Here is a 26,125-nt window from a genome sequence, read left to right as displayed (position 1 = left end):
AAGTGAATTTTTTAGGGATTTTTCTTCTTTATATAAACTTTCAGAAAATAACAGCACAGTTATAGAAAATATCCTGAAACTGAAAACAAAATACCAGGTACCAGGCTCTCTGGGTAACTATACAATATATTTCACCAATTTCTTTAATGTTCACATTTAGTGGTATTTACATGTTATGAAACTAGTGGCCTGGGGCACAAAATTCATACATGGCGGGGAGGGGGTGTTCCTCAGCCCAGCCTGCACCCTCTCCAATCTGGGACCCCTCGAAGGATATCCAAGTGCTGGTTTATAGGGATTGGGCTTAAACAGGCAGTCAGACATCCCTCTCACAATCTGGGACTGTTGGCTCCTAACCGCTCACGTGCCTGCCTGCCCACCTGCCTGATTGCCCCTAACCAGTCTGTCTGCCGGCCTGCTCACCCTCAATTGACCCCCACTTTTGGCCTGCTTGCACCCAAATGCCCCCCCTTCGAGACTGATCACCTCCAACTGCCCTCTGTGCCAGTCTGCTCACCCCCAACTGCACCCCCTGTTGGCCTGCTTGCCTCCACCTCCTCTCCCCACTGGCCTGCTCACTCCCAACTGACCCCCTACTGGACTGCTCTCTCCAAATTGCCCCCCCCACTGTCCTGATCACTTCCAACTGACCCCCATTGATGGCCTGCTCACTTCAACTGGCAACCTGCTGGTTTGCTTAACCCCAATGGCCCCACTCCCCACCAGTCTGATCACCCACAACTGCCATCCTATCCTGGCCTGATCATCCACAACTACCCACCCCTCTTGGCCTCTAGCCACCTCTGCCTCGGCCCCACCACCATGCTTTGTCCAGAAGAACATCCAGAATGTCTCCTGAAAGGTCTCCCAGTCTAATTAGCATGTTTTCCTTTTATTAGTATAGATAGAGGCCTGGTGTACAGGTGGAGGCCAGCTGATTTGCCCTGAAGAGTGTCCCCAATCAGGGTGGAGGTTCCTGGGCCCTGTGGTGGTTTGCATGCTGGCCACAATCCCTGTAAACCAGCTAGGTTGGCCTGGCCAGCCTGAGTGAGGAGCTGAGCGCTGTTTTCAAGCTGGCCATAACCGGTTCAGGGTGGGGGGGTTTCGCTGGGGTACCTGGCCAGCCAGGTTGAGGGCTTGAGAGCTGTTTTCAGGCTGGCCACACCCCCTTCAGGGTGTGGGTCCCCACTGGGGTGCTTGGGCAGCCTGGGTGAAGGGTTGATGGCTGTTTGCTGGCTGGCCATGCCCCCTAGCAACCCAAGCCCCCAGCCACTCCTTTGTTTCTTTTATTTTTCCCCCCAACACCTCCTTGAATGGAGGCCAGGGCCAGCTGGAAGCAGGTATCTGGGATTTATTTATCTTCTATAATTGAAACTTTGTAGCATTGAGTGGAGGTTAGGGCTGGCCAGGGCGGGCGGGAAACTTGGCTTCCTCCATTGCCTGGGGCAACCCAAGCCTCCTGCTCGCTCAAGCTCCATAGCCACTGCCATCTTAGTTGGTTTAATTTGCATATTTTATCTGATTGGCAGGTGGACGTAGCGGAGGTACAGTCAATTTGCATGCTTCTCTTCTATTAGATAGGATGAGGAAGACAATGTCCTCCATATTTTATGAATTATACTTTGTATATAATCAATGCTGAATCCATATTTTGTTCAACTAAGGGCACATAGGTTTTTTTCCTGCTTTGCAAATGTGTAGTTAAAGCAGTGAAACAATAAACCACCTGCAATTAGGCAATATTTACCTTGCAATTAATAAGCCTGGACTCTGTTTGCTTTGTAAATTACTTTAATGATTGATTTAATATACAATAGAAGTAAAGTTGCAAAGCGAAGAATTATTAGTTCATGTACATTTGCAGGGAAGACAAACACCAGACTTATTGGAGATGTGAGAAAGCAGGGGAAGGAATAAAACAGAAAAAGAGGAACCCAGTTATACCATCAGGTGAATTTTGTCAACCTACAAACACTAACTTGCGTGATTTAAATATGGGGCAGGTGTTAAACTGGACTTTTCACTCCAGGAGTAAGAAACAAAACAATGTTCCTTCAGGGTGTAGCAGGACAGGAGTGGTTGGCATTGGTGAAAATATCTGAGGCCCGTGTATGATTAATGAAAATTAGGATCTCAAGCATAATTAAAACCCAACAAAATTCAGCAACTGCTACTGAAGCAATGTAAGGTGGAAGATACAATGCAGCGGACATTTCATGAACAGCATATTACAGTTGTAACTCACCAGGGTTACAGTTATAAGTCACCATTTGATCTCAGTGGTACAAGTGCAAGTGGCTTTGCATTGTAGTCTGACTGACAGGACTTTACATCCAGGAACCACTTTCTGTATATGGCAGTTAGTGTATTCATCATAATAGATGCAGGGGTTAGCTGAAAGGAAAAAAGGGAATGCTATTTTCAACAATCACAGGCAGTGAGGAATGAGGTCATCTCCTTAAAGACATAAACATAAAATTGACCAACAATAGCTCATTAATATTGATTATGATGCACTAATAAAATTAGAATAGAAAACAGGTAATGAATTCAATGAGGTCAGTCATTAAAGAAAACAAGGTGAAAGTCTCCTCTGATATCAAACAGGTTGTTTTAATCACTATGTTTTGGTCAGGCATATCTGAACAGATTGGAGATGAGTCTTTTTGAGATCATCAACATTATAAACTATAAATAATAAAGTTTTATTTATGTGTTGTCTTCTGATGATATGATGCTCTACCATTTGATAGGTAAGGCACTGCTTTGGGTTATTAAAATTAATATACACCCATATGTGCTAGAGTTTATTTCTGGGCTCTCTATTCTATTTCATTGGCCTTTGTCTGTTGAATCAGCACCACTCTGATTACCATAGCTCTATATAAGCTTTGAAACCAGAAAGTGTAAGTTATTTAGCATTGTCAGTGAGGAAAAAAAATACATAAATGGTCAAAGTAAAAATTATATAAAATGAGCACATAGAATAGCAAAATTTTTCAAATTATTTCTTTACCCAGATATTTTCTTATATAACAAGTCAGTGGCCTCTCTACTATGAACAAGCACATATGTATATCAATATTTCTTGAAATCAGTTATCCAACATTATCTCACTGTCTTCTGCCATGTAGTATCTTAGAGAAATATGAAGTGAGAGATGTGTTTTTCTTTTAATGTAACATGTTTTTTCTTTGACTTCTTTAAATTGTTTTTACTACTCTTATTTCTTTTATTCTTTACTCTCCCTGGTTGTATTGAGATATAATTGATATATAACATTGTGTTCATTTCAAGTGTACAACATAATATTATGATGTGTGTATACTAGTATACTATGAAATGATTAACAGTAGTTTAGTTAGTATTCATAACCTTACAGAGTTATACATTTTTTTTCTTCTGATGAGAACTGTTAGGATTTACTCCCTTAGTAATTTTCAAATATACAATACAACATTTTTAACTATAGGCAAAATGCTGCACATTACATGTCCATAATTTATTCTTCTTTTAACTGGAATTTTATACCTTTTAATCACCTTAACTCATTCTTTCTGCACCCTATCTCATAGCTTCTGAATAACACTGATCTGTTATGAATTTGGACTGTTTAGATTCCACATATCAGTGAGGTAATATAGTATTCATCCTTCTCTATCTGACTCACCTCATCTACACTAATAGAAGAGAAACATGCAAATTGACCGTCACTTTGCAATACCCACCAGCCAATCAGGAGTGAGTATGCAAATTAACTGACAAAGATGGTAGTGGCCCCTCTCTCCAGCTGCTCCAGGTCTATGGGCAGCATGCATGCAAGCATGAAGAGGACGGGTGGGGTGGGACCCCTGCCATTCAGAGGAGGGCAGGGGATGGAGGGAACTACAAAACTTTGGTATATTGGCTTGTATCCTGCAACTTTACTAAATTCAATTGTGAATCCCAGCAGATTTTGGTAGAATTGTTAAAATTTTCTATATCTGCAACTAAATTGACTCAAATCAATAGCCAATATTAAGAAAACTGGAATGTAAAACTTACTGCAAAGTTTGTTTTCACAGTCATGTGGACAATCTCCACATGTAACTCCCTGCTCATAAGGTTTATCCATTAAATCAGGTTCATTTCCCCTTAAGAAAAAAAAAAAGTGGTCTAATAAATTTGAAGTTTAGAAAATACATATATAATGTACTCACTATTTACAATCAATTTTAAAGACATTTTTTAAAACCACATGTATATAACAATGATGATCTTTTAGATTAATTTTATATTATTAGACTTTGTAAGTTACACAATGAAAATTTACCTCTTTAAATGTGCAACAGGCAACTCTGGTGTCCTAAGAATATTTTGAGACAGTTTGTACCTTTTGAACAGTCAAGTGCTAAGTAGGATGACTTTAGAGCCATTTTTATTAGGAAATTTTTCTTTATATCCCTAAGTACTTGATAAATAGTCACATGAAAGTAGATGGTTCTTAACAATGTTAAAAGTTTTAAGTGAGTGGAGTTGATCTAAATTTGTCTTGCACTATGTTATAAGAAAATTGATACATGTTACTGTCTTTTATAGATACATATGAAGTATTATGCAAAGTAAAAGTACACCATATTTTACTCAACCTAAAGTGTTGGAGGACAGAGTAGGTAAGACTTTCCAGTCCTGAGATAACTTTAAATTATAGAGAAGACAGGTTTGCCTTCAGATATCTTAAGAAAACAATGTGGATTATAGTTGAATCATACAATAAATAAAGTAAATGTTTTGGCTGAAAGAACATTCTATCTAATATTTTTTTTCTCCTTGATCTGTATATTATTAAAAAAATACCATATAAAATATATTTATTGCTTAATTAAATAAGTGATCATGTCAGATATACCATGAAATCTTTTTGCTAATACACCATGAAATCTTTTTGCTAATAAAATTTTTCAATCACAACTCCATGCTTTCTACTACTTTTTGTATTGTCAGCAGTTCACCACAGACCACCAACCCCTTCAAAGATTTAGCACAATTTATGGCTTTGAAATGTAAGCAGATAATTATTTATCTCATCATTAATTACATAGATTAAAAAAAATCACAACAAATACTAACTACTAAAATAAAGATGTAATGAGACAAGAAATAAATCACATGGATTTATATGAATATTAGAGGCTCAGGGCACGAATTCGTGCACAGATGGGGTCCCTCAGCCTAGCCATTTATCAGGACCATCTCACCTAGTCCTAATCAGGTTCAATGGGGCCCAGGGAGAAACCACGGGAGGTTGGCCAGCCAACTGGAGATAGACCCTTGGAGTGGTCCAGAGCATGTCTGGCCCTCTGGCCTAGTCCTAATGGGTAGGACCCCAGCAGCAAGCTAACCTACCAGTTGGAGAGTCTGTCCCTTGGTGGCCAGTGTACATCATAGCAATGGTCCAGCAGTCGACCCAACAGTAGACCAATCAGCCAGGGACATAAATATATTGTTTATTATATAGGATGTTATAGAAATTGATTCCATAGTGATTTTGGAGACCTCATTTAAAGTGTAAAGGTGATAGCACATGATCAGCTAAATCATTTTCATGGGTTCATATTAATCATCTTTTTATTGTGCTAAAATACCATGGGACAAAGCAGCACACCTGCCCTTCACTGAAGCAATCAAATTATTTCTTCTAGGAATTGGCACTCACACTGTGGGTAAAATATAAACTTAATTTTTTAAGAAAAGATATATATCACATATATCAACATTTATAATAAAAAAGCTAAAGGCAAGAACATTTGGCTTTTTCTGTTTATTCTTAATCCTCCATTGTATTTCTGCCTTTGCATTATACAATTACTCTGCATTGTTGAAGTAAATCACCTATTTTTTACCATCAGCTAGCTCAATAACACATAGCTGGACTACTTGTAATATTTCTGAATTTAAGTATTCTATTAGTGATAAATAGATCTATTTAGAAAAATAAGATGTAAGAAAAAGTGTGTGCGTGTAAAGTTTTAGAAATAGCTAAATAACTGAAATGTAATATTTATTTGATTTTTATTCTCTCTTTGAGAGAATAAATCTATGTGAACCCAGATTGTAGAATACATACTCATGGCAATAATGACAAACATAAAGATATTGAGGTGACAATCTTTGGCAGCATGGTGACACATCACAGCCAATGAGGTAAGAGGAAGCCCAAACCATCTGTAAATATAAAGAGATTATGTTAGTAAAAATTAATATTTTCTAAATGATTTTAATATGAATATTGTTATGTATGATTTCAAATGAACATTTTTGCTATTAGGATACTTTCAGCATAGCTATTTAGAAAGTCATACAAATAGGAAGATTCTCATGTATCTAGTAGTTGGTAAGAGATGGCTGACATTTTGTTTTCTCACTTGGGTCAGAGGAACTAGAAATGACCTTATTTGCAAGGTTCTAATCTTCTAAGTGCTGCCCCAAGGAATATTTTTTCTCTCTCATTATTTAGAGCTCAGATAATAAACTATGCCATTATTCAGTTCCCAGACATGAAAAGACATAGGAAAAAATGGATCCAGCTCATTATAGCTGAAGGAGAACTGCAAACCTACTGACACCTGGAGCAAAGAACTATGCATGAGGAAATAACATGCAAAGTACCAATAAGAATGAGAAATTGTGGAAATTAAGACATTTGAAAACAGCTATGCATTTTGGAAAATGGAAAAAAAAAATCAGAGACATAGTCTCAGGCATGATACTTGCTTAGAAAAATAACATGAGATCTCTAAGGTTCACCCTGGATTGATCCTCAGTCTCAAAATGTACCCTGTTAATTAATCGAGGTCATTTCTACAAATTGGCAAAGACTGGGAAGAGTTGCTTTTTGTTCAAATGTCCTTTTTTTTGACAACAACAAAGAAATAAAAAATTATATAAAGAAAAATGTGTCCCACTCAAAGAAACAGAAGATATCACAAAAACCGTGAATACACACAGGCATTAGACTTACTATACATAGACTTTAAAACAACTGTCTTAAATGTGCTTAAAGAGCTAAAGAAAAACACAAAAAAGAACCAAAATAAACCATGGAAACAATATATTAATGATATATTTTAAAAATTAGAATGTCAACAAAGATTAACAACCTTTTCAAGGAACCAAAGAAAAATTCTAGAGCGGAAAATAGCATAATTAAATTCAAAATACTTACTAGAGGTGATCAATAATAGATTTGAACAGGCAGAAGAAAGCATTGACCAACTATGAGACAGATCATTTGAAATTATCATATTTGACAGAGGCTAGGGGGTTTGTGGAACCTCATCAAGTAGATCCATATACATTTTGGGAATGCAGGCAGGATTCAAAAATAAATATATAATAATAATAGTGACTCTTTCTTGTAATAATAATTTGTTGCATAAGCAGGGTGCTGGAATTATAAATGAACACTTTTTGTATGCAATTGGTTATCAGTTTAAAACAGATTATTATACTTTTAGAATATTATTTATCATTCACATGGCAGCCAAATAGAAAATATCTATAATGAACGCACAAAAGGAAATGAGGAGGGTATCAATATGTGCCACTATAAAAAGTCCACTAAATAAACAAACAAAAAAAGATGGTAATGGAGAGAATGAGGGACAAAAAAGAAACAAAAACAAAAACAAAAACAAAAACAAAAACAAAACAAAAAAACAGTTTCCAAATTATAAGAAATAAAACTCTAGCCAATAACAATGGAATATACATTTTGTCAAGTACTGGAAAAAAATCTCCAAGATAGACTATCAGTTAGACTTTAAAACTAATTTTAATATATTTAAGGTCTTAAATATAACTATGTATTTTTTATCACAAAGAAATGAAACTAAAAATAAAAGCTGAAATACTGGAAAATTTACTAATATTTGTATAGTAAAAACACAATTTTACAAGTGTGTAAAAGAGAAATTAAATGAGAAATTAGAAAACATATTTGGACAAAGAATAAAAATTCAACATACTATAACTTAGGGTTAAAGCAGAAAAAAACAGTGCTAAGATATATTTATAGTTCTAAATGGTCACATTAAAGAATAAGATCTAAAATCAATAATATAAAGTTTTAGTTTAAGAAACTATAAAAATGTAAGTTAAACCCAAGCTAGCTGAAGGAAATAACAGGTTAAAGTATAGATAAACAAAATAAAGAATAAGAAAATCAATAATGCCAAAAGTATTAATATTCAAAGAGACCAATATAATTGATAAATTAGCTAGGTTAACTAGGGGAAAATAGAATAATGAAATAAATTACATAATAAATATCAGATAAAGATAAACAAAATAAAGAAGATAAAAGCAATAGAGAAAATCAATGTTTCTAAGAGGTGATTCTTCAAAAAGATAAACTACAATACAAAAGTTCTTAACAAAATAAAAGAGTTCTGGGTCTGATTAATTCACTAGTGAATTACACCAAATATTGAAAGAATAACGAATACCAATAATTTTTAAAGTCATCTAAAAGTTTCAAGATGAAAAAATACTTTTTAACAACTGCTATGAAACCAGTTTTATTCTAATCCTGAAGACTGGCACAGACACTACACAAAAGAATAAGCTACAGTCTTGGGCAGTGTGGCTCAATTGTTTGAGCATTGTCCTATGCACTGAAGGGTCAGAGTTTTGATTCTCTGACAGCCAGTTAAGATGCATGCCCAGGTGGCAGGTTTGTTCCCTGGTCAGGGTGCACACTGGAGTCAACTGATCAATGTTTCTTTTTCACATCAACATTTCTCTCTCTTTCTCTCCCTTTCCCCATCTCTCTCTCAAGTCAATTTAAAGAAGAAAGTAAGTTACAACTCAATATCACATATGAACCCAATATCCTCAACAAATTAAAGTCAGAATCATACTAAAAGTAACACTATTATGTTTAAAAAATTTTTTTCTTGAAATACTAATGCTTATTGGACATAAAAGGCTAATTATTCTGAATCTACAATCTAGTATTAGATTTATTTTGCATATTATAAAAAAAGAATTATACACTGTGACAAAGGAGGATTTATTCCTCCAAAATAAGGATGGTTTCACACATCAAAATAAGTCAATGTAGACTACAACATTAATACAATGATGAGAAAAAGACACATGGTTACATCAATTGAAACAGGCATTTTATAAAATTCAACATCTTCTCATGATAAAAAATGTTCAACAGCTAAAATCAGTTTGGCTCAGTGGATAGAACGTCAGACTGTAGACTGAAATGTCCCAGGTTTGATTCTAATCAAGTGCATGTACCTTGGGTGCAGGCACATCCCCAGTGGGGGGTATGCAGGAGGTAGCTGATCCATGTTTCTCTCTCATTGATGTTTCTAACTCTCTATCTCTCTTCTTCCTTTCTATAAAAAATCAATAAAATATTTTTTTAAAAAGTGTTCAACAAACTAGTAAGAAAAAACTATTATAACATAGTAAAAGCCACATATGTAAATCTCTCTGCTAACATCAGAATCAATGGGAAAGGTGGAATTATTCCTCTAAGATCAGCCACAAAAACAAAAAAACAAAAACAGTGCTGACTTTTGCAACTGCTATGAAATATGGTGCTGGAAATTCTAGCCAGAGCAAAAAGACAAGGAAAAAAAATCCAATTAGGAAAGAAAGAGTAAAATTATCTGTTTGTAGGTGACAAATTTTATATGTAGGAAACCCTGACAATGCCACAAAAAAAATCATTGTAATTGATAAACAAATTCAGCAAATCTGCAGAGTACAACATTAGCAGAGAAAAATTAATTGTGTTTTCATAAACTTGCAGTAAGTAATCTAAAAAAAAAATTAAGAGAATAATTTTATTTAAAATAGCAGCAAAAAATACAATACTTACAAGGATGAGCAAAAGAAAGTATTGATATATAACCATAATAAAGAATGCTACCATGAGCAAAAGAATAACAGCAAAATAAACTGTGTTTTGCATACTTACAATTATAAACCTACTTTTGTCCATTCCAGTATAAATAACCCTAAATTGGTAAAAGATTTGTGCACTGAGAATTAGAAAACATAGCTGTAGATATTAAAGAAGACTCAAATGATTAAAAAAAAAATACCCAATATTCATGGGCTGGAGGACCTCATATTTTTAACATAATAATATTACTCTAAGCATTCTACAGATTGAATGCATTCTCTCTCAAAATCCCAATGCATTTTCGTTCCACAAAAGAAAAAAAAATTCATCCTAAAGCAGAAGAAAGTTGAAGGTCATATACTTTTTGATTCCAAAACTTAGTAAAAGCTACAGTAATAAAATTGTGGTACTGGCATAATGGTAGACATATAGCCCTATGAAATAGAATAGAGACCCCAGAAATAAACCCTCACATATATGGTTAAATGATTTCCAATGAGGGTGTCAAGACCACTCAGTGGGGAAATAAAAGGCTTACCACAAATAATATTGGGGCAATAAATATCCACATGGAAGCAAAAAAGTTCAACTCTACCTTACACCACATAAAACAGTAACTCAGAATGGATCACTGAACTATATATGAAAGAGGGAAATATAAATCCCTTAGAAAGTAACAAAAAGGAAAAACTTCATGAAATAGAATTTGGCAATCATTTCTTGATACTGCACTAAAGCACAAGCAAGAAAAAAAAAGAGATAAATTGGACTTTATAAAAATTTGGAACATAAATAGGACACCATCATCAGAGAAATATGCAATTCATGCAATAGAAATTTATATTTGAAAAGTATAAACTTGATAAGGAGTAGGTATCTTACAACTAAATAACAAACAGACAACAACAAAAACGCTGATTAAAAAACAAAGGATTTGAGTAGACATTCCTTCAAAAAAGATATATAGATATCTGGCAAACAAATGAAAAGGTATTTAACATCTCCAATCTTTAGCAAAATGCACAACAATGCCACAGTGAAATACCACTTCAGACCTACTACTCCGTTTCCCCGAAAATAAGACAGTGTCTTATATTAATTTTTGCTCCCAAAGATGCACTAGGTCTTATTTTCAGGGATGTCTTATTTTTCCATGAAGAAGAATATGGTACACATTTATTGTTAAAAGAAAATAAAGGAAATGTATTACCTGTATACGGTAAGGTAGTATCGTAGTTGTCAACACAAACCAGACAAACTGAATCCTACAGTATCAAGAATTTACTCATTTATTCAATGATAAGCATGTCATCATCTTCTGGAACATCATCATAACAATCTAATTCCTGAATTTCCTGGTGAATTTCTTGTGACTCCATTTCTTTCAGAATCAATGGACCAAATCTCTCATGTTTAGCCTGGGGGTGTGTATGGTGTGTGTGTGTCTTATTTTCCGGGGGATGCCTTATATTTAGCTCAGAAGGAAACCTTATATTTAGCTCAGTAGGTCTTATTTTTGGAGGATGTCTTATTTTCGGGGAAACACGCTATATATTGTAAAATATAACAAACAAAACGCAGCACTAATAAAAAAGCAACATAAAGTACCAGAGGCCTCGTGCATGAAATTCATGCATTCAAGGGGGTCCCTCAGCCCAGCCTGTGCCTTCTCACAATCTGAGAGCCCTCAGGGAATGTCCAATTGATAGCTTAGGCTCACTCTCCATACACTCTTAGCACTGCTGCAGAGCGAGGAGAGGCTACCACCACTGCAGCTGTGCTTGCCAGCCTTAAGCCGGCTTCTGGCTTGGCAGGCCTTCCCTGGTTAGAGTGCACTGACCACTTAGGAGCATCTGCCCTCTCGTGGTTAGTGCACATCAAAGCAACAGGTCATTGGGCTGTTTGGTCGATTTGCATACTAGCCTTTTATTATATAGGATAAGAAGTGTGTGTGTTAGGTATTGAATGTTACATCTCCATATTCATATTCCAAAGTGTTAATCCAGAAGTATGGCTCTATTCGGAGAAGCCTCTGAGGAATTAACTTAGGTTAAATGGGGTTCTAAGGGAGGGGCCATGATAGAATAGGACTAGAGGCTTGGTGTGTAAAATCCATGCATAGGTAGGGGTCCCTAGGCCTGGCCTGCAATCAGGGATGATCAGGGACTTCAGCCTATCAGCTGGGGCCTTTCTTCCAGCTTCCAGGCAGGGCTTTGCTTTGTTCCTGCTGGTCAGCGCACATAATAGCAAATAGAGAACTCCTGGTTGGTCAAACTCTCGAGGGAACAGTTTTCATATTGATCTTTTATTTTATAGGATTAGTGTCCTTCTAATAAAAGGCACCAGAGAGCTCCTTCTCCCCACTCCCACCTCTCTCCAGGTATGCACAGAAGAAAGACCATGTGGCATCTAGTAAGAAGATGACCTCATATAACCCAGGAAGAGAGCTCTCACAGAAACTGACTATACTCCAGATGTTCAGAAACTTAAAGCTTCCAGGAATGTGAGATAATAATTTTGTGTTGTTTAACCCACCCAGCCTGTAATGGCTTGTTATGGCAGCCTAAACAAACCAATGCAGTATGGATGTGAACGATTTGAAAATTTCATTGATGTAAGAAATGTAAAAATTTAAAGCTGCTGTGGAAGACAGTATTCCAGTTTTTTAACTAATGAAACTATTAGGATTACCATATGATCCAGCAATTCTACATCCAGGTATATTCCCCAAAATAACTGAAAGCCGATATGAAGCGATATCTGTATACCAATGTTTATAGCCACATTATTCTCAATAGTCAAAAGGTAGAAACAACCCAATTATCTATTGATGGATGAATGGATAAACAGCAAGGTGGTATTACATATAATGAGAATATTTTTCAGCATTAATATGTTGAAACACATGCTCTAAAATTAATGAATTGAGCATGTTAAGTTAAATGAAATAAGGCAGACATTAAAAGACAAGTTTTGTGTGATTGTAACTAAGTGAGGTATCTAGACCTGTCAAATTTAAAGAGACAAAAAAGTAGACTGGTGGCTTCCAGAGGAAGGGAGTGGGAGGAATGGGAAGTTATTATATGATGGGTACTGAATTTTAGTTTGGAAAGATAAAAAGTCTGGACATGGATAGGAGTGATAGCTGCAAAATAATTTTAATGTAGTTAATGCCAGTGAATATTAATGGCACTCAATTTTAAAATGACACTTTTAGTAATATAGATATAACTAGAGACCTGGTACATGAATTTATGCACATTGAGAAAAAAATAATTAAAAGAAATATTTTAGAGGCCAGAGAGGGACCACAGAGGCTGGCTCCAGGAATCCCATCTTTTCCAGTCCTGATTGGCTGGCCAGCAGCAGCAAGCTAACCTACCAGTCAAAGTGTCTGCCCCACAATGGTCAGTACTCCTCATAGAGATTGATCAAGCGGTACACTGAAAGGTTGACTGATCGGTCGGGCACTAAGCATATTAGGCATATATATAAATTATTTTACCACAATAAAAATCAACTGGAAACAAGGAGATTCTCTATATTGTTACAATTATTTTCATTCTTTACAAATATAACTTATACATTACATTGATATATTAATATTGATGTTTTACTTCCCAGGACATCAGTTATGCAAAGAAGGAAAAATCATCTCTAAGTTCTTTATTAACGGAATCACATTTTCTTGAGTTGAAACTTATAAGAGGAATTAGTAGGTCAAGTATAAGTTTGAAAAAAGTGGGTAGAATGATTGCCCTTGGTTAACATTCACATATTTTCACACATTATCATAGTTGCTTAAGCAATATGCACATTTGCCAGTTCACAAGTTACCTGAGTGTAATGATAAACTGATTTTTTCTCATCTGTTTTTGGCCAATCACCATATTGAAAATAATAAGACTCATTGTACCAGATTTGAATCACATCTGTCCATGAGATAAGACTAGAAGTCAAATATGTATTTTCTCCACAAAAAGTATCTGAAAGAAGGGAAACGGGTTGGGTCATACTTTAAAATTTTGAAAGTACTTTACAAAAATGACTTCTTTATTTTATAAATGGGTTGCTGGCTATCTAAGCAATATCTTATAAGAGAAGGTGAGCTTAGTGGCATCTCTGCTGGCAATCTTCTTTCTCTTAGATGAGTATATTATACTTCTGGTGCTCAGGTCTGGTGAAACATTGACAGCAGGAGATGACATGCAAGGCTGAGAAATCAAACCAATCAATGTTCCAGTCTTTGTCACCTCCAAGCTGATAAGAAGGGTGAAATCAGTCAGAGCAGACTATGAGTTATAACAGGTCCTATGGTTTGAGAGGATCCACACAAAAATATTTATCATGTAAGGTCCTTGAAATAAGTACTTACTCAGTTAGCTATCCCACTTGTGAGGTGAGTTCTAATAAAATATGGCGTTCTAGAGGGATCTCCACTGCTCTGGGGGAAGGGAAGACTCGCATTGCTAATTCACTGCTCAACAATATTAGACAAATACGACCAATAACTTACAAAAATGGAGGTTTCATTAGTATTTTTAAAATTTTGTGATAAACAAATATCTCATAAATATTATTAATCTCTGCATTGGCTTTCCTAGAAACTAACAGTGACTCACCTACTAAATATGCCATGAGATAGATTCATGTTTGAGTACCTACAATTATTCTTCTGGGAAGCTCCAGAGAGAAGAACATAACTTCTGAACTATACTAGTGTTCCAAAGCTTAGGTATTGTGATATTGTGGGTAGCTGAAAGAACTGCATAGTGTGGACACCTTCTAGCTATCCAGCTGTCCATAGAGTCATCATTGTATTAATCAACTGTTCTGTAACACTGAGAGCCTTGATTCTCTCCTTCTGATAAGTAGAATCTGATATTTGAAAAATTGAAAATCCAAATTAAACAATTAATCATAATGAAATAGTATTATTATAAGCACTGGGCCACAACTCACTGTCATTTATGGGGCGAATGTAAACACAAATGGCATGACTTAAACTACCTTTCCAGGTGGCTTGGCAATCCATGAGGATTTGTGAACACAAAGGTGAGTCATAGACATTCACCTACTTGTAATTCTCCTCTTCAGTGCGTTGCTCTGCCCCACCTCACAATACTTTGACAATTCTCTGGCATTTTTTGCAGCTTCCTCTTCCCAACTCTACAGCAACAGAGTCAAATACAAACACATGAACTTAACATTTCCATAATAAGATTCCAATTTATTGTGATTAAGAATCCAATGCCAGAAATATACTCAATTTATTCAATAAATAATTGAAGATAATTTAAATAATTATACTGTTTAAACAGTCTAGTTGAAAGAGAAACAAAACTTTCAACTCATTCTTTAAGCCTTTATGATTTCAAAATCAAAATTTGGTAATACATTTCAGATGTAGCTTCTCTCTCTGAAGTATTAAGAGGTTAAGTAAATAATTCCTGGAAAACATACCAGGGTTAGCAATCCTTCCCATCACTTATTAGTATATGTCATTTAGTCTCTTGTAACCTCAGTTTCTTTCTCTGTAAAATGTAATCCATACTTAATACCCAATGGTTTGTTAAAAAACTTTAATATGATAATTGATGCAATACAATTGTGATGTATGTTATGTATCAATCTTATGTTACATGCTCAATAAATAAATGTTGGCTGTGATTAGAAGCAAGTATAGTGTCATGTATTTCCTATAAAATTGTGTATAACAAAGATTATAGCTAATACTACATGCCAGGATATGTACCCAATTCTGTATGTGATTGTCTCATTTTTACTCACAGGTTGCTTGTCATACATACTGTGATGCATTACCTGAGTCCCCATCTGAACTGAAGCACTTATTTCCTCTTAAGCTCAGAGTCCTGCCCACAGACAACTCTACTATTGTCTGTGCTCCCTAAAGTTGTGCTTACCCATGAGCATAATCCCCTCCCTGGGATAGCCCATATCCAACAATCAGCATACTTTAACTTCTAAGATGCTTCCCTCCAATTCAGGACAGCTCAGAAGGCTTGTCCTGGTTGTATAGTTTCCCATGGAATTAGCTACAGCCTCTGCTGGGACTGTGTCACAATTGCATTTCTCCGAATGCCCAAGGATGCTTCTTTCTCTCCTTCCATAGGTAAGTATAAATCTGGACATTGCTCCCCAGTAAATACCCTGCATGGTAATTTCCATTTCAGAGTCAGCTTATTTTGTTATGTAAATTAAGGGCAGCATCCATTAACAGAGTCTGTTGTTCAGACCTCTTTGAGGATGCTCTATAGGACATTATGCCAATAAGATTCTCTGTTTTTGTGATACTAGGACATCCCTGATTAAAATAGCAAGTGGATGTTTATGGTTATTGTACCAAAGTCATGAATTCTGGTTTTGACAAGTGGTTCTGTTTAATCAGGTCCTTACCCACTATACAGAAACTCTTTTTTTTTTTTAATCCCTGGCTGTCAGTGGAGATGGGTACTTCAGCCATCCTGTCTGTAATTCTATCCCTTTCTTTCTATCCAGGTCCTGTGAATTGTTTATGAAACAGCTCAATTCCCATATTCCCCGTAAAATGTTACGCAGCTTTACTGGTGTGTCTAATTGGTCACCTGGTTGCTGTCTCACAACTTTACAGTTTAGCACTAGAATATAGTCATTTTTATAGTCTGTTTTCATTATAGAGACCTTTAATCTTATATAATAAAATATAGCATTGGCTATATTATTTTCTATTTACTGTATCACTTCTTTAGTACCTCCTTACTACACTTACTTGCTCCTCTGGAAACCAAGGAGTTTGGACCATGTTCATTTTAAGGGAAGTATTTAATTAAGAGCAGGTGTCTGGGCGAAACCGGTTTGGCTCAGTGGATAGAGCATTGGCCTGCGGACTGAAAGGTCCCAGGTTAGTTTCTGGTCAGGGCATGTACCTTGGTTGCGGGCACAAACCCAAGTAGGGGGTGTGCAGGAGGCAGCTGATTGATGTTTCTAACTCTTTATTCCTCTCCTTTCCTCTCTGTAAAAAAAAATCAATAAAATATATATTTTTTAAAAAGTAAAAAGAGCAGGTGTCTGGAGCTGGCCATTTATAGATGACACTGTACTGATGCAGTATTTATGACTGGAGAAGCTACTTCATTTCTTGAGATTCAAATTAATCATTTGCAAAGTGGAAATGATAGTATCTAACTGCAGAATGATTGAATTCAGTGAATCAATATAATGGGTTCTGGAAGGGTGCCTGTCAGTGGTAAGCAAGCACAAGATGCATGTCAGTTGCAGCACTCACAGTATAACAATGCCTATGATAGCTTTTGATTTCTAGTGGAAAGACAATTCTCTCTCCTTTCATGAAATGCAAAAGAGCTGGACAACAGATTTGTCGGTATTTGTTTACCTGACAGCACCACCTGGCTTAGAATCTGGACATCTTTATTCTCAGAAGAGTTTCTTACCATTGATGACAGCTTTAAAAGACCTCAGTAACTTGTACGCAAAGGTTGCTATACTGACAACACTGACTGGCAGCATCAGCATCAACTGGAAACTTGGCCTGGTCTCCACCCCAGACCTCCTAAATCAAGGTCTCAGAGAGCAGGGCCCAGGGCCCTGTCTGTACCGAGTTCTTTAGGAAATCCTTAAGCACATTCGAGTTTGAGAAGCACTGTCCTAGGGCACAGTGTGAATAAAATCAGGCAGTTTGAATTGGAATTATTGCTCTATTATTTACTAACTGCAGGATTTGGGGAAATTTACTTACCTTCTCTGGGCATCTCTTTCTTCTGCTAGGCCATAGCTTTGCTTGTGAAGACCTGATTTTTAGTACCATATTTTCTGGCGTATAAGACGACTATTGAAACGAAAAAAAGTCAGCCGAAAATCGGGGGTCATCTTATACACCGAGTATATCCTGAAAAAGTCTCATATATGCCGCTAAATGAATTTTTCAACTCATCCCGCACCAATCACTGCAAGGCTGCTCGGTCCGCCTCTCTAACTCAGCCAATCCAAGCAGGCTTTTTATGCATGCAAATTATACATGTTCTGTACCTGAAGCTACACTGTGTTCTAGTAAAAAGCCTGCTCAGATTGGCCAAAGTCAGAGAGGCAGTCTATTAAAAAAATAACTGGTGTTGCCTGGGAAGTGGGGGGTAGTCTTATACAGCGAATATAGGCCTAAGCCTATGTTTTAACTGTAAAATTAGGGGGTTGTCTTATAAGCCTGAAAATACGGTGTATTAAAAGTGAATAGAATTAAATAAAAACTCAGGAAGCACCATTGCTATTATTTTCATCATTTCTGTTGCTTTTTAATGAATCTTACCATTTTCAGCATGTTCGAAGCTGGTGGATCCACCTCTCTCCTGAAGGTGTTATGTAAATCAACAATTTCGTTTTGGACAGATAGCAATTCAGTAAGGAGTGAATTATATAGAACTTTAGCTGCATTTACCTGTTACCAGAAAATGATGAATTAGTCTTACTTCTTTGAAGTGGAATTTTTCATGTTCAATCTATTACTTGCAGACCTATACACAATTTTAATTCATAGCTTATATTGAATAAATAATGATCAACAGCATTTTACAATTTTTTATCTCAATGTGTTACCTTCCATTTTTTCAATGCTAGTTTTGAGGGTTTCTGAATGTCAGTATGACATTATAGAAGTTTATAGAATAGTGCAATAGTTTGTGGTGGGGATTTTTGAAATTTATAATTGGTACTTTGGACCACATTAAAGCAGTTGTTATTGGGCAACATGAACCACAATAATCTTGATAGCAAATATGCTTCTGACTGACTTTGCTTCCTTGGCTCATTCCCCACAACACTTCCAAGTGTCTTCTTTGCTTCCCAAATAAAAACCATTTACATGTTTGTCTTATTCATATGAGAAAACATTAATATTTGCATCTGTAAGTATAAAATAGGATTCAAGCCCTGCTGGTGTGGCTAAGTTATTGAGTGTCAATCTATGAAGCAGGAGGTCATGATTCCACTAGAGACCCAGTGCACGAAATTCATGCATGGGAGGGGAATGTCCCTCAGCCCAGCCTGCACTCTCTCCAATTATTGACCCATCAAGTGATGTCCGTCTGCCCATTTAGACCCAATCCCAGTGGGATCTGACCTAAAAGGGCAGTCAGACATCCCTCTCACAATCCAGGACTGCTGGCTCCCAACTGCTCACTTGTCTGCCTTCCTGATTGCCTCTGACTGCTTCTGCCTGCCAACCTGATCATCCCCTAACCACTCCCATACCAGCCTGATTGATGTCTAACTGCTTCCTGCCAGCCTTTTTGCCCCCAACTTCCCTCCTCTGCCAGCCTGGTCACCCCTAACTACCCTCCCCTGCAGGGTTGATCGCCTGAAACTGCCCTTCCTTACAGGCCTGGTCCTTCTCAACTGTCCTGTCTTGCAGGCATGGTGCCTCCCAACTGCCCTCCCCTGCTAGCCATCTTGTGGTGGCCATCTTTGTGTCAACATGGGGGCAGACATCTTTGACCACATAGGGGCAGCTATTGTGTGTTGGTTGATGGTCAATTTGTATATTACTCTGTTATTAGATAGGATAGAGGCCTGGTACACTGGTGGGGGCCAGCTGGTATGCCCTAAAGGGTGTCTTGGATCAGGGTGGGGGTTCCCTTTGGGCATGGGGCAGCCTGAGAGAGGGGCCTGTGGTGGTTTGCAGGCCAGCCATGCCCTCCCCTCCATGATCCAAGTAGAGGCCCTGGTATCTGGAATTTACCTTCTACAATTGAAACTTTGTAGCCTGGAGCTGAGCCAAGCCCTCTGCTCACTCTGGCTGCTGCCATTTCTGTTTGTGTACCTTCTATAATTGAAACTGTGTAGCTTTGAGTGGAGGCCTAGGCTGACTAGGGAAGGCAGAAATCTTGGCTTCTTCCATTGCCTGGGAAACCCAAGCCTCCCTCCTGTGTGGCTATAGCCATCTTGGTTAGGTTTATTTGCATACTCGCTCTGATTGGCTGGGGTGTACTGGTGGGTGTGGCTTGTGGCTGTAGCAGAGTGATGATTAATTTGCACACTACTCTTTTATTAGGTAGGATTCCTGGTCAAGGTACATAGCCAGGTTGTTGGCTTGATCCCCAGTAGGGGGCGTGCAGGAGGCATCTGATTAATGATTCTCTCTCATTGATATTTCTCTTTCTCTCTTTCCCTTCCTCTCTGAAATCAATGAAAATATTTTATATAGGATTCAAATCAGCTAAAATTTATAATTTGTGACTTTAAAAAATTGTTTATCTTTATCTGCAACTCATTAAGAAGAAAAACAAATATCCTTAATATTTTAGGTTACCATTAATTGCAATAAAGAGCAGCTTATTTATATTACACACCTAATTTATCATACCTAGCATATAAAACTATAAAAAATATCTTCTATACCAAAGCTATTGATTTCTGATCATAATAAAAATAATTTGGGAAACATTAAAGATGTCATATTTTCTTCATATCATTGAGGTATTTAGAGGTACATTTTAGAGCACCACATATATGGAATTTCTTCGTAATTATACCATTGAGAATTTTGTTTCTGTTTGTGATTGTGGAAGTTCTTGTTTTTAATAAGTAGTGAAATTCAGGCCTTATATATTCACTCCATTGTTAATTACTCCTTACTCTTCTCACTTTGCTGTTGGCATCATTAATTTCATATTTTCTTTTAATGTGTCACAATCTTGTTATAGTTACAAATCAGATAGCTCAGTTTGGATATTAATGGAATAGTTACCTTTTCTGGGTCAACAAAACAAAAGAGTGTTTTTGTTTTTGTCTTTTTCTATTGGTCATGAAAAATACATGGATAAATTTTAAATAAGTAATTTTTGCCCTGCATTCTCAACTTTTTAATTACCCAGTGGGACTATGATAAAACAGGCATGGCCCCGTGGAATCAAACTACTTAGGTGTATTTTAGGCTCTGCCATGTCCTAGTTTTCTGACCTTGGCTACATAACTGAACCTTTCTCTATAATAAGGGATTATGAATAATACTTGCTGCTCTGACCACTACAGGTAGGTGGTTGGAGCCTGGGCCTGTGCACTGTAGGATCTCAGGTTCAATTCCTGGTCAAAGGTACATACCTGGGTTGCAGATTCAACCCCAGGACCTGATCAGGGCACCTGCAGAAGGCAACCAATCTATATGTCTCTCACACATCGATATTTCTCTCTGTCTCTCTCTCCTCTTTCCACTCTCTCTTAAAAGCAATGGAAAAAACATATCTCGGGGTAAGGATTAACAAAACAAAATAAAAGAATAGTACTTGCCTAATAGGACTAGGGTGAGAACGAGGTGAATAGTAGACATAACATCCTCACATAGTGCCTGTAACAAAGTGAGTGTACTACAGGATTAGCTCTATTTCTTCTAGAAAATAATTATGAAATATACAAACCTCAGGTATTCTTATAATCAAACCAGGCAGAAAGCCAGCTGCAGCCGCCAAAAACAAGAAGTGTTTCATTTTTATACTGGAAAGAAAAGTAACATAATTTAGATTACTGTCAACTTCTGAGATAAAGTTTTGTAATTAGACTTTTTTAAAAAAAAAAAACACACCACCTTCATTTATAGCCATATATACATATATATTCTATCTAATAAAAGAGTGATATGTAAGTTAATCATCACTCTGTCACAAAGATGGTGGTGTCCATAGCCACAAGATGGCAACGCCCTGTCCTCTCAGCCCTAGCACAGTCCTCCAGTCCAGGGGTGGTGGCTGCTTTGAGCAGGCAGCGTGAGCAGCCTGGTGGAATGCTTGCTTTGTCACCATGCCTGGCTCATGCCAGTCCCCTGGAACCAGAGCAGACATGGACAGAGACAGTGGGGCCAGCCCAAGCACAGGCCCAGAGAGCAGAAAGCGAGTCCTTCTCCTGCAGAAACAGTGTGGGTCCCTGCTGCCTCTCATAGAATCAACGGTGGTCCCTGTGGGCTCCTTTGGAAGTGGTGTGTCTCCCTCATACCTCCTGTGGAAGCAGCACTGATCCTGGTACTGCACTGTGGTTCCTGCCCGCTCCCGTGGAAGCTTCGGGTGGCCTACTGTGACAATATCGTACAATGGGCTACTATTTAATAGTATATATATATATATATATATATATATATATATATATATATATGTGTGTACTTACTTACACACACATTTCTATATTCATACGATGTTATTATTTATGTTAGGCTCCCTAATGAGGCTGTCCTTAATATCTATTGTTGCATTTTCTGAGGGAAGTTTTTTTTTTGGATGGTATGTATGCTCTTTTTGTTATGATGTTTTATGGTATACACTAACGTGCACCTTAATTATACCTTGGCATAGCAGGATGATGCTCTAACCAACTGAGCTACTGCCCAGGGCCAAAGGCAGCTTTTCTGAACAGAAGTGTTTCAGAAGCAGCAGAGGTATTATCACCTCATTGGCTTTCGCATTTACTTACACTTATTTTACACCCAATAGGCAATTTTAAGTCAAACTCTTAAAAATATTTTCAGATAATAATACTAGACACTTGACATAGGATTTAAATTTATTTTCTTATATGGATGTTTCAGAATGTATTTTCATTAATATATAAACAGAACTTCGATATTTGCAAGCTATAATTAGTTGAAGGAAAGATCAAAAGTGAGAAAAAAATTGAGGAACACTGTGTTCTGCCCTCTGGCATGTCCCTAGATAGGCATTCTGACAGATTAAATGATTAGACCACATTGTTTTTGAAAGTACTTACTGGAAGAATAGTCTCTACCTTGTCTTAGCCAAAGACTTCATAAAAATAGACAGTACAAGGAATGTAGTGTCAATATTTTTATCTTCTTTGCCTCAGTAATTTTGTCAATTAAAAAATTACTAAGGTAGAACTTACATTTAGTAAAGTACAGAAGTATTAAGTGTACAGATTGATAACTTTGTAAATATGTACATTCCCATGCAACAACCACCAAAAACAATATATTTAACAGTTTCAGCAGCCAAGAAAATTACTGGTTTCCCCTTCCATTCAGTAACTCTCCAGAGTAAAAACCATTTTGATTTCTATAATAATGGGTTATTTTTATCAGTTTTGAAACTTCATATAAATAAAAAATATATTTTTGAATTAATAATCTCTTTTGTTTGATATTCATCCATGGTTCATATGAAGTTTATTTATGTTAATAATTAGGTAGTATTCTACTGTATGTTACCAATATAATTTACTTACCCTTTCTATTAGTGAACATCTATAATAATAAAAGCATAATATGCTAATTAGACTGGACAGCCAAATCACCTTCTGGACCTCATTATGGACAAAGCCGCAGCAGTGGGGCCCAAGGCAGAGGCAGTTAAGGGTGATCAGGCAGGCAGGTGTGTGGTTAGAAGTGATCAGGCAGGCAGGTGAGTGGTTAGGGACACTCAGTCAGGCAGGCAGAAGGGTTAGAAGTGATTGGTAGGAAGGCAGGCCAGCGGTTAGGAGCCAGCAGTCTGGATTGCAAATGGGATGTCCGACTGCCGATTTTAACCCTGAGCCAGCAGTTGGATATCCCCCAAAAGGTCCCGAATTACAAGAGGGTGTAGGCCAAGCTGACGGATTCTTCCCTCCTCCCCAGCATAAATTTTGTGTACCGGGTCTCTAGTTGTAAATAAAACTTCTATGAAAATTTTATGCATATGTCTTTGTACATATTATCTTATATACTTTTTTTGAATATATATTCAAGGGTAGAATCATTGAGTCATATGGTGTACAAATGTTTTCCTTCAGTAGACACCATCAAATCTTTTCCTAAATGAGTTATAAAAAAAATTAGACATTTTTTTCTCTCATCTTCATAACTTCACCCATATTTTGTATTCTCAATCTTAAATTTTATTTTATATTTTGTCCATTATGTTTGTGTAATGGCATATATCACAGCTTTTAATTTGTATTTGTATAATAATGACTAATGATATTGCACACATTTCTATATCTTTATCAGCCATTTGTTACCATTTTTGATGAAATATCTGTCAAATCTTTTGCCCACTGTTGTAATTAGGTTAATTGTATATTATTGATTTGTAGGAATTCTCCATATGTTCTTGATATGAAGTATTTATCAATGTATATATTATAAATATCTTTTCTTAGTCTGTGGCTTACTTTTTGAACTCTCTTAATTCTATACTTTATTAAACATAAGTTTTTAATTTAAAAGTGTCCACTTTAATCTTTCTTTATGTTAATGCTTTTGTTGTGTGTGTGTGTGTGTGTGTGTGTGTGTATGTGTGTGTGTGTGTGCTCATCCCATTTAAGAAATTCTATTCATCCCAAAGTTATGAAGCATGAAGTTATTTTCTTCTAGAAGCTTAATTCAACATTGATGAAATGTTTAAAATGAACAAAGCTGGATGACTTATACTATCAGAAGTCAACACTTATTACAATGCTATAGTAAAAGAGACAGTATTAATGGCTTAAGTATAGATAAATTAACCCACATGACATAACCTAATACAGAAACAGATTCCCTGTACACAGCTACCTAATTTATGAAAATCTATGAAATCCAACCTAAAATTTGAAAATAACCTGCCTTCAGTTATAAAAAAAAGATAGGACCACAACCCGTTTGACTATAAATCTCGTTATCTTGCCCGAAGTGTCATATAGTTCATAAAATAAAAGATGCCCACCTTGGCACTTTAAGATGGATATATCAATAACTACAAGGTAGTCTGCCTAGCCACAAGAAGTTCATGAGATTAATCTGAATAAGTTATACTGTTTTATATTTCTATAACATGTCTAAGTTTATGAGTTCCTTTATTAAAGCATGGAAATAATATTTAGATGATTATTGATGGTGTAGTAAAGGTAAGACTACATGTATTTCTCATTTATCATTCCAATGGTTTTATTAGATAGGCATGTATCATTAACCTCACTTTTCAAATAAGTAAACTGACACTCAAAGACATTCTATAACTTACCCAGGTTGACACAGTTTGTAAAACTCAGTGACCCAAAGAGAACCAGATCTATGACATAGAGTGAGTGTGCTCTTGCTTTGAAGCAACACTCCATGGAGCTATTTGCTCTATGGGGAAGTCAGTGCAAGGAAAGTGCTTATAAGAAATTCAGGAATTTATTGCAGACAAAGGGCATGAGAGCTCAATAATCAGAGCAATGTTAGGGCTTGTGAAGATTATGGATCATGATTGTTGCTGCATTTACAGTTTACAATCACAGCCATGTTTTCAAAGAACCTCATCGTTCTTAAAAGTTCATTGCTAGAGGCTAAGTCCAGCAGCAGATCATAATAAATGAGAAAAGTCATCAAAAGGCTGGCCGAACAGCTGAGGGCAATTTTTTTAATAGTCCTTTACTGTTTACCAAACCTTACCTTTGTTATGTGTATCTGCATTGCTAAATGAAAAAATGTGTGAATAAAAAGCAGTGGGTCCAGACATTTGGTGAGGCACTCCACTAGAGAGAGCTGGTTTCCACCTGGCTTTCCTCAATGCCTTCCAAATTTATACTTCTTGTCTAGTCTCTCTCCATTTATGTTACAGTCCCTTCTCCAGGTTTCTGAACCCTTGCTTCTAAAGGACTGCAGAAGTCCACATTTGGGACAAGCTGCAAAGATTAGCTACATGATGAGAGAATCCAAGATGGCTGCCCAGGTAAACACCTAGCCGCAGCTGCACACAACAATTTCAATAAAATACAACTAAAATATAAAATGGACATTACCCAGAACTACAGGAAAGTTGACTGAATGGAAATTCTACAACAAGAAGCAAGGAGAAAACCAGAAGGAAGTGCGGAGAAGCTGTAAAAGTCAAAGGTACGGAGACACGTGGCATGCGCAGAGAGGATGGAGCCGGAGAGGAGGGCGGCTGAGTGCCTGGCTGGCGTTCCCTAGCAGGAAGGAGATAAAAGCTTCAACTGTGTTTGGCCCCAGTTCCGACTGCCCTGAACCCCAGTTCTAGGCCAGACCCCAGGGACCCAGGCTCATCTAGAGAGAGCTGGGCTGTAAGGCGAAACCCCGGGGGAGCGGCAAAAGGAGGTCCTGGAGGCATGCACATTACACGCAGAGAAGGGACAGTTGGCTGTGCAGCGGGATTGCCCTGACGGGAAGGAGACAGGGGCTCCAGACTGCTCTGAACACCACCTCCAATCCCACTACCAACTAAACTGAACCCCAGGCTCATTGGAGGA

General features: G+C 37.0%; 1 protein-coding gene across 1 annotated transcript; it reads right to left on the bottom strand.

Moving 5' to 3' along the window:
- Window positions 1-2,263: 2,263 nt before the first annotated feature.
- On the bottom strand, window positions 2,264-24,988 carry CRISP1 (cysteine rich secretory protein 1). Its single transcript, XM_036415141.1, has 9 exons — window positions 24,895-24,988; window positions 21,902-21,974; window positions 21,331-21,406; window positions 18,228-18,356; window positions 14,986-15,076; window positions 13,745-13,893; window positions 6,107-6,204; window positions 4,045-4,133; window positions 2,264-2,394 (listed from the first exon to the last, which is right to left on the bottom strand). Exons 1-9 carry the CDS (start codon window positions 24,986-24,988, stop codon window positions 2,264-2,266), a joined length of 930 nt encoding a protein of 309 aa, XP_036271034.1.
- Window positions 24,989-26,125: the final 1,137 nt, after the last annotated feature.

Source organism: Pipistrellus kuhlii, unplaced genomic scaffold, assembly GCF_014108245.1.
Source record: "Pipistrellus kuhlii isolate mPipKuh1 unplaced genomic scaffold, mPipKuh1.p scaffold_m20_p_5, whole genome shotgun sequence".
Taxonomy (NCBI): Eukaryota; Metazoa; Chordata; class Mammalia; order Chiroptera; family Vespertilionidae; genus Pipistrellus; species Pipistrellus kuhlii.
Note: the sequence above shows the minus strand (reverse complement) of the source record. Positions and strands in the feature narration are given on the sequence as shown.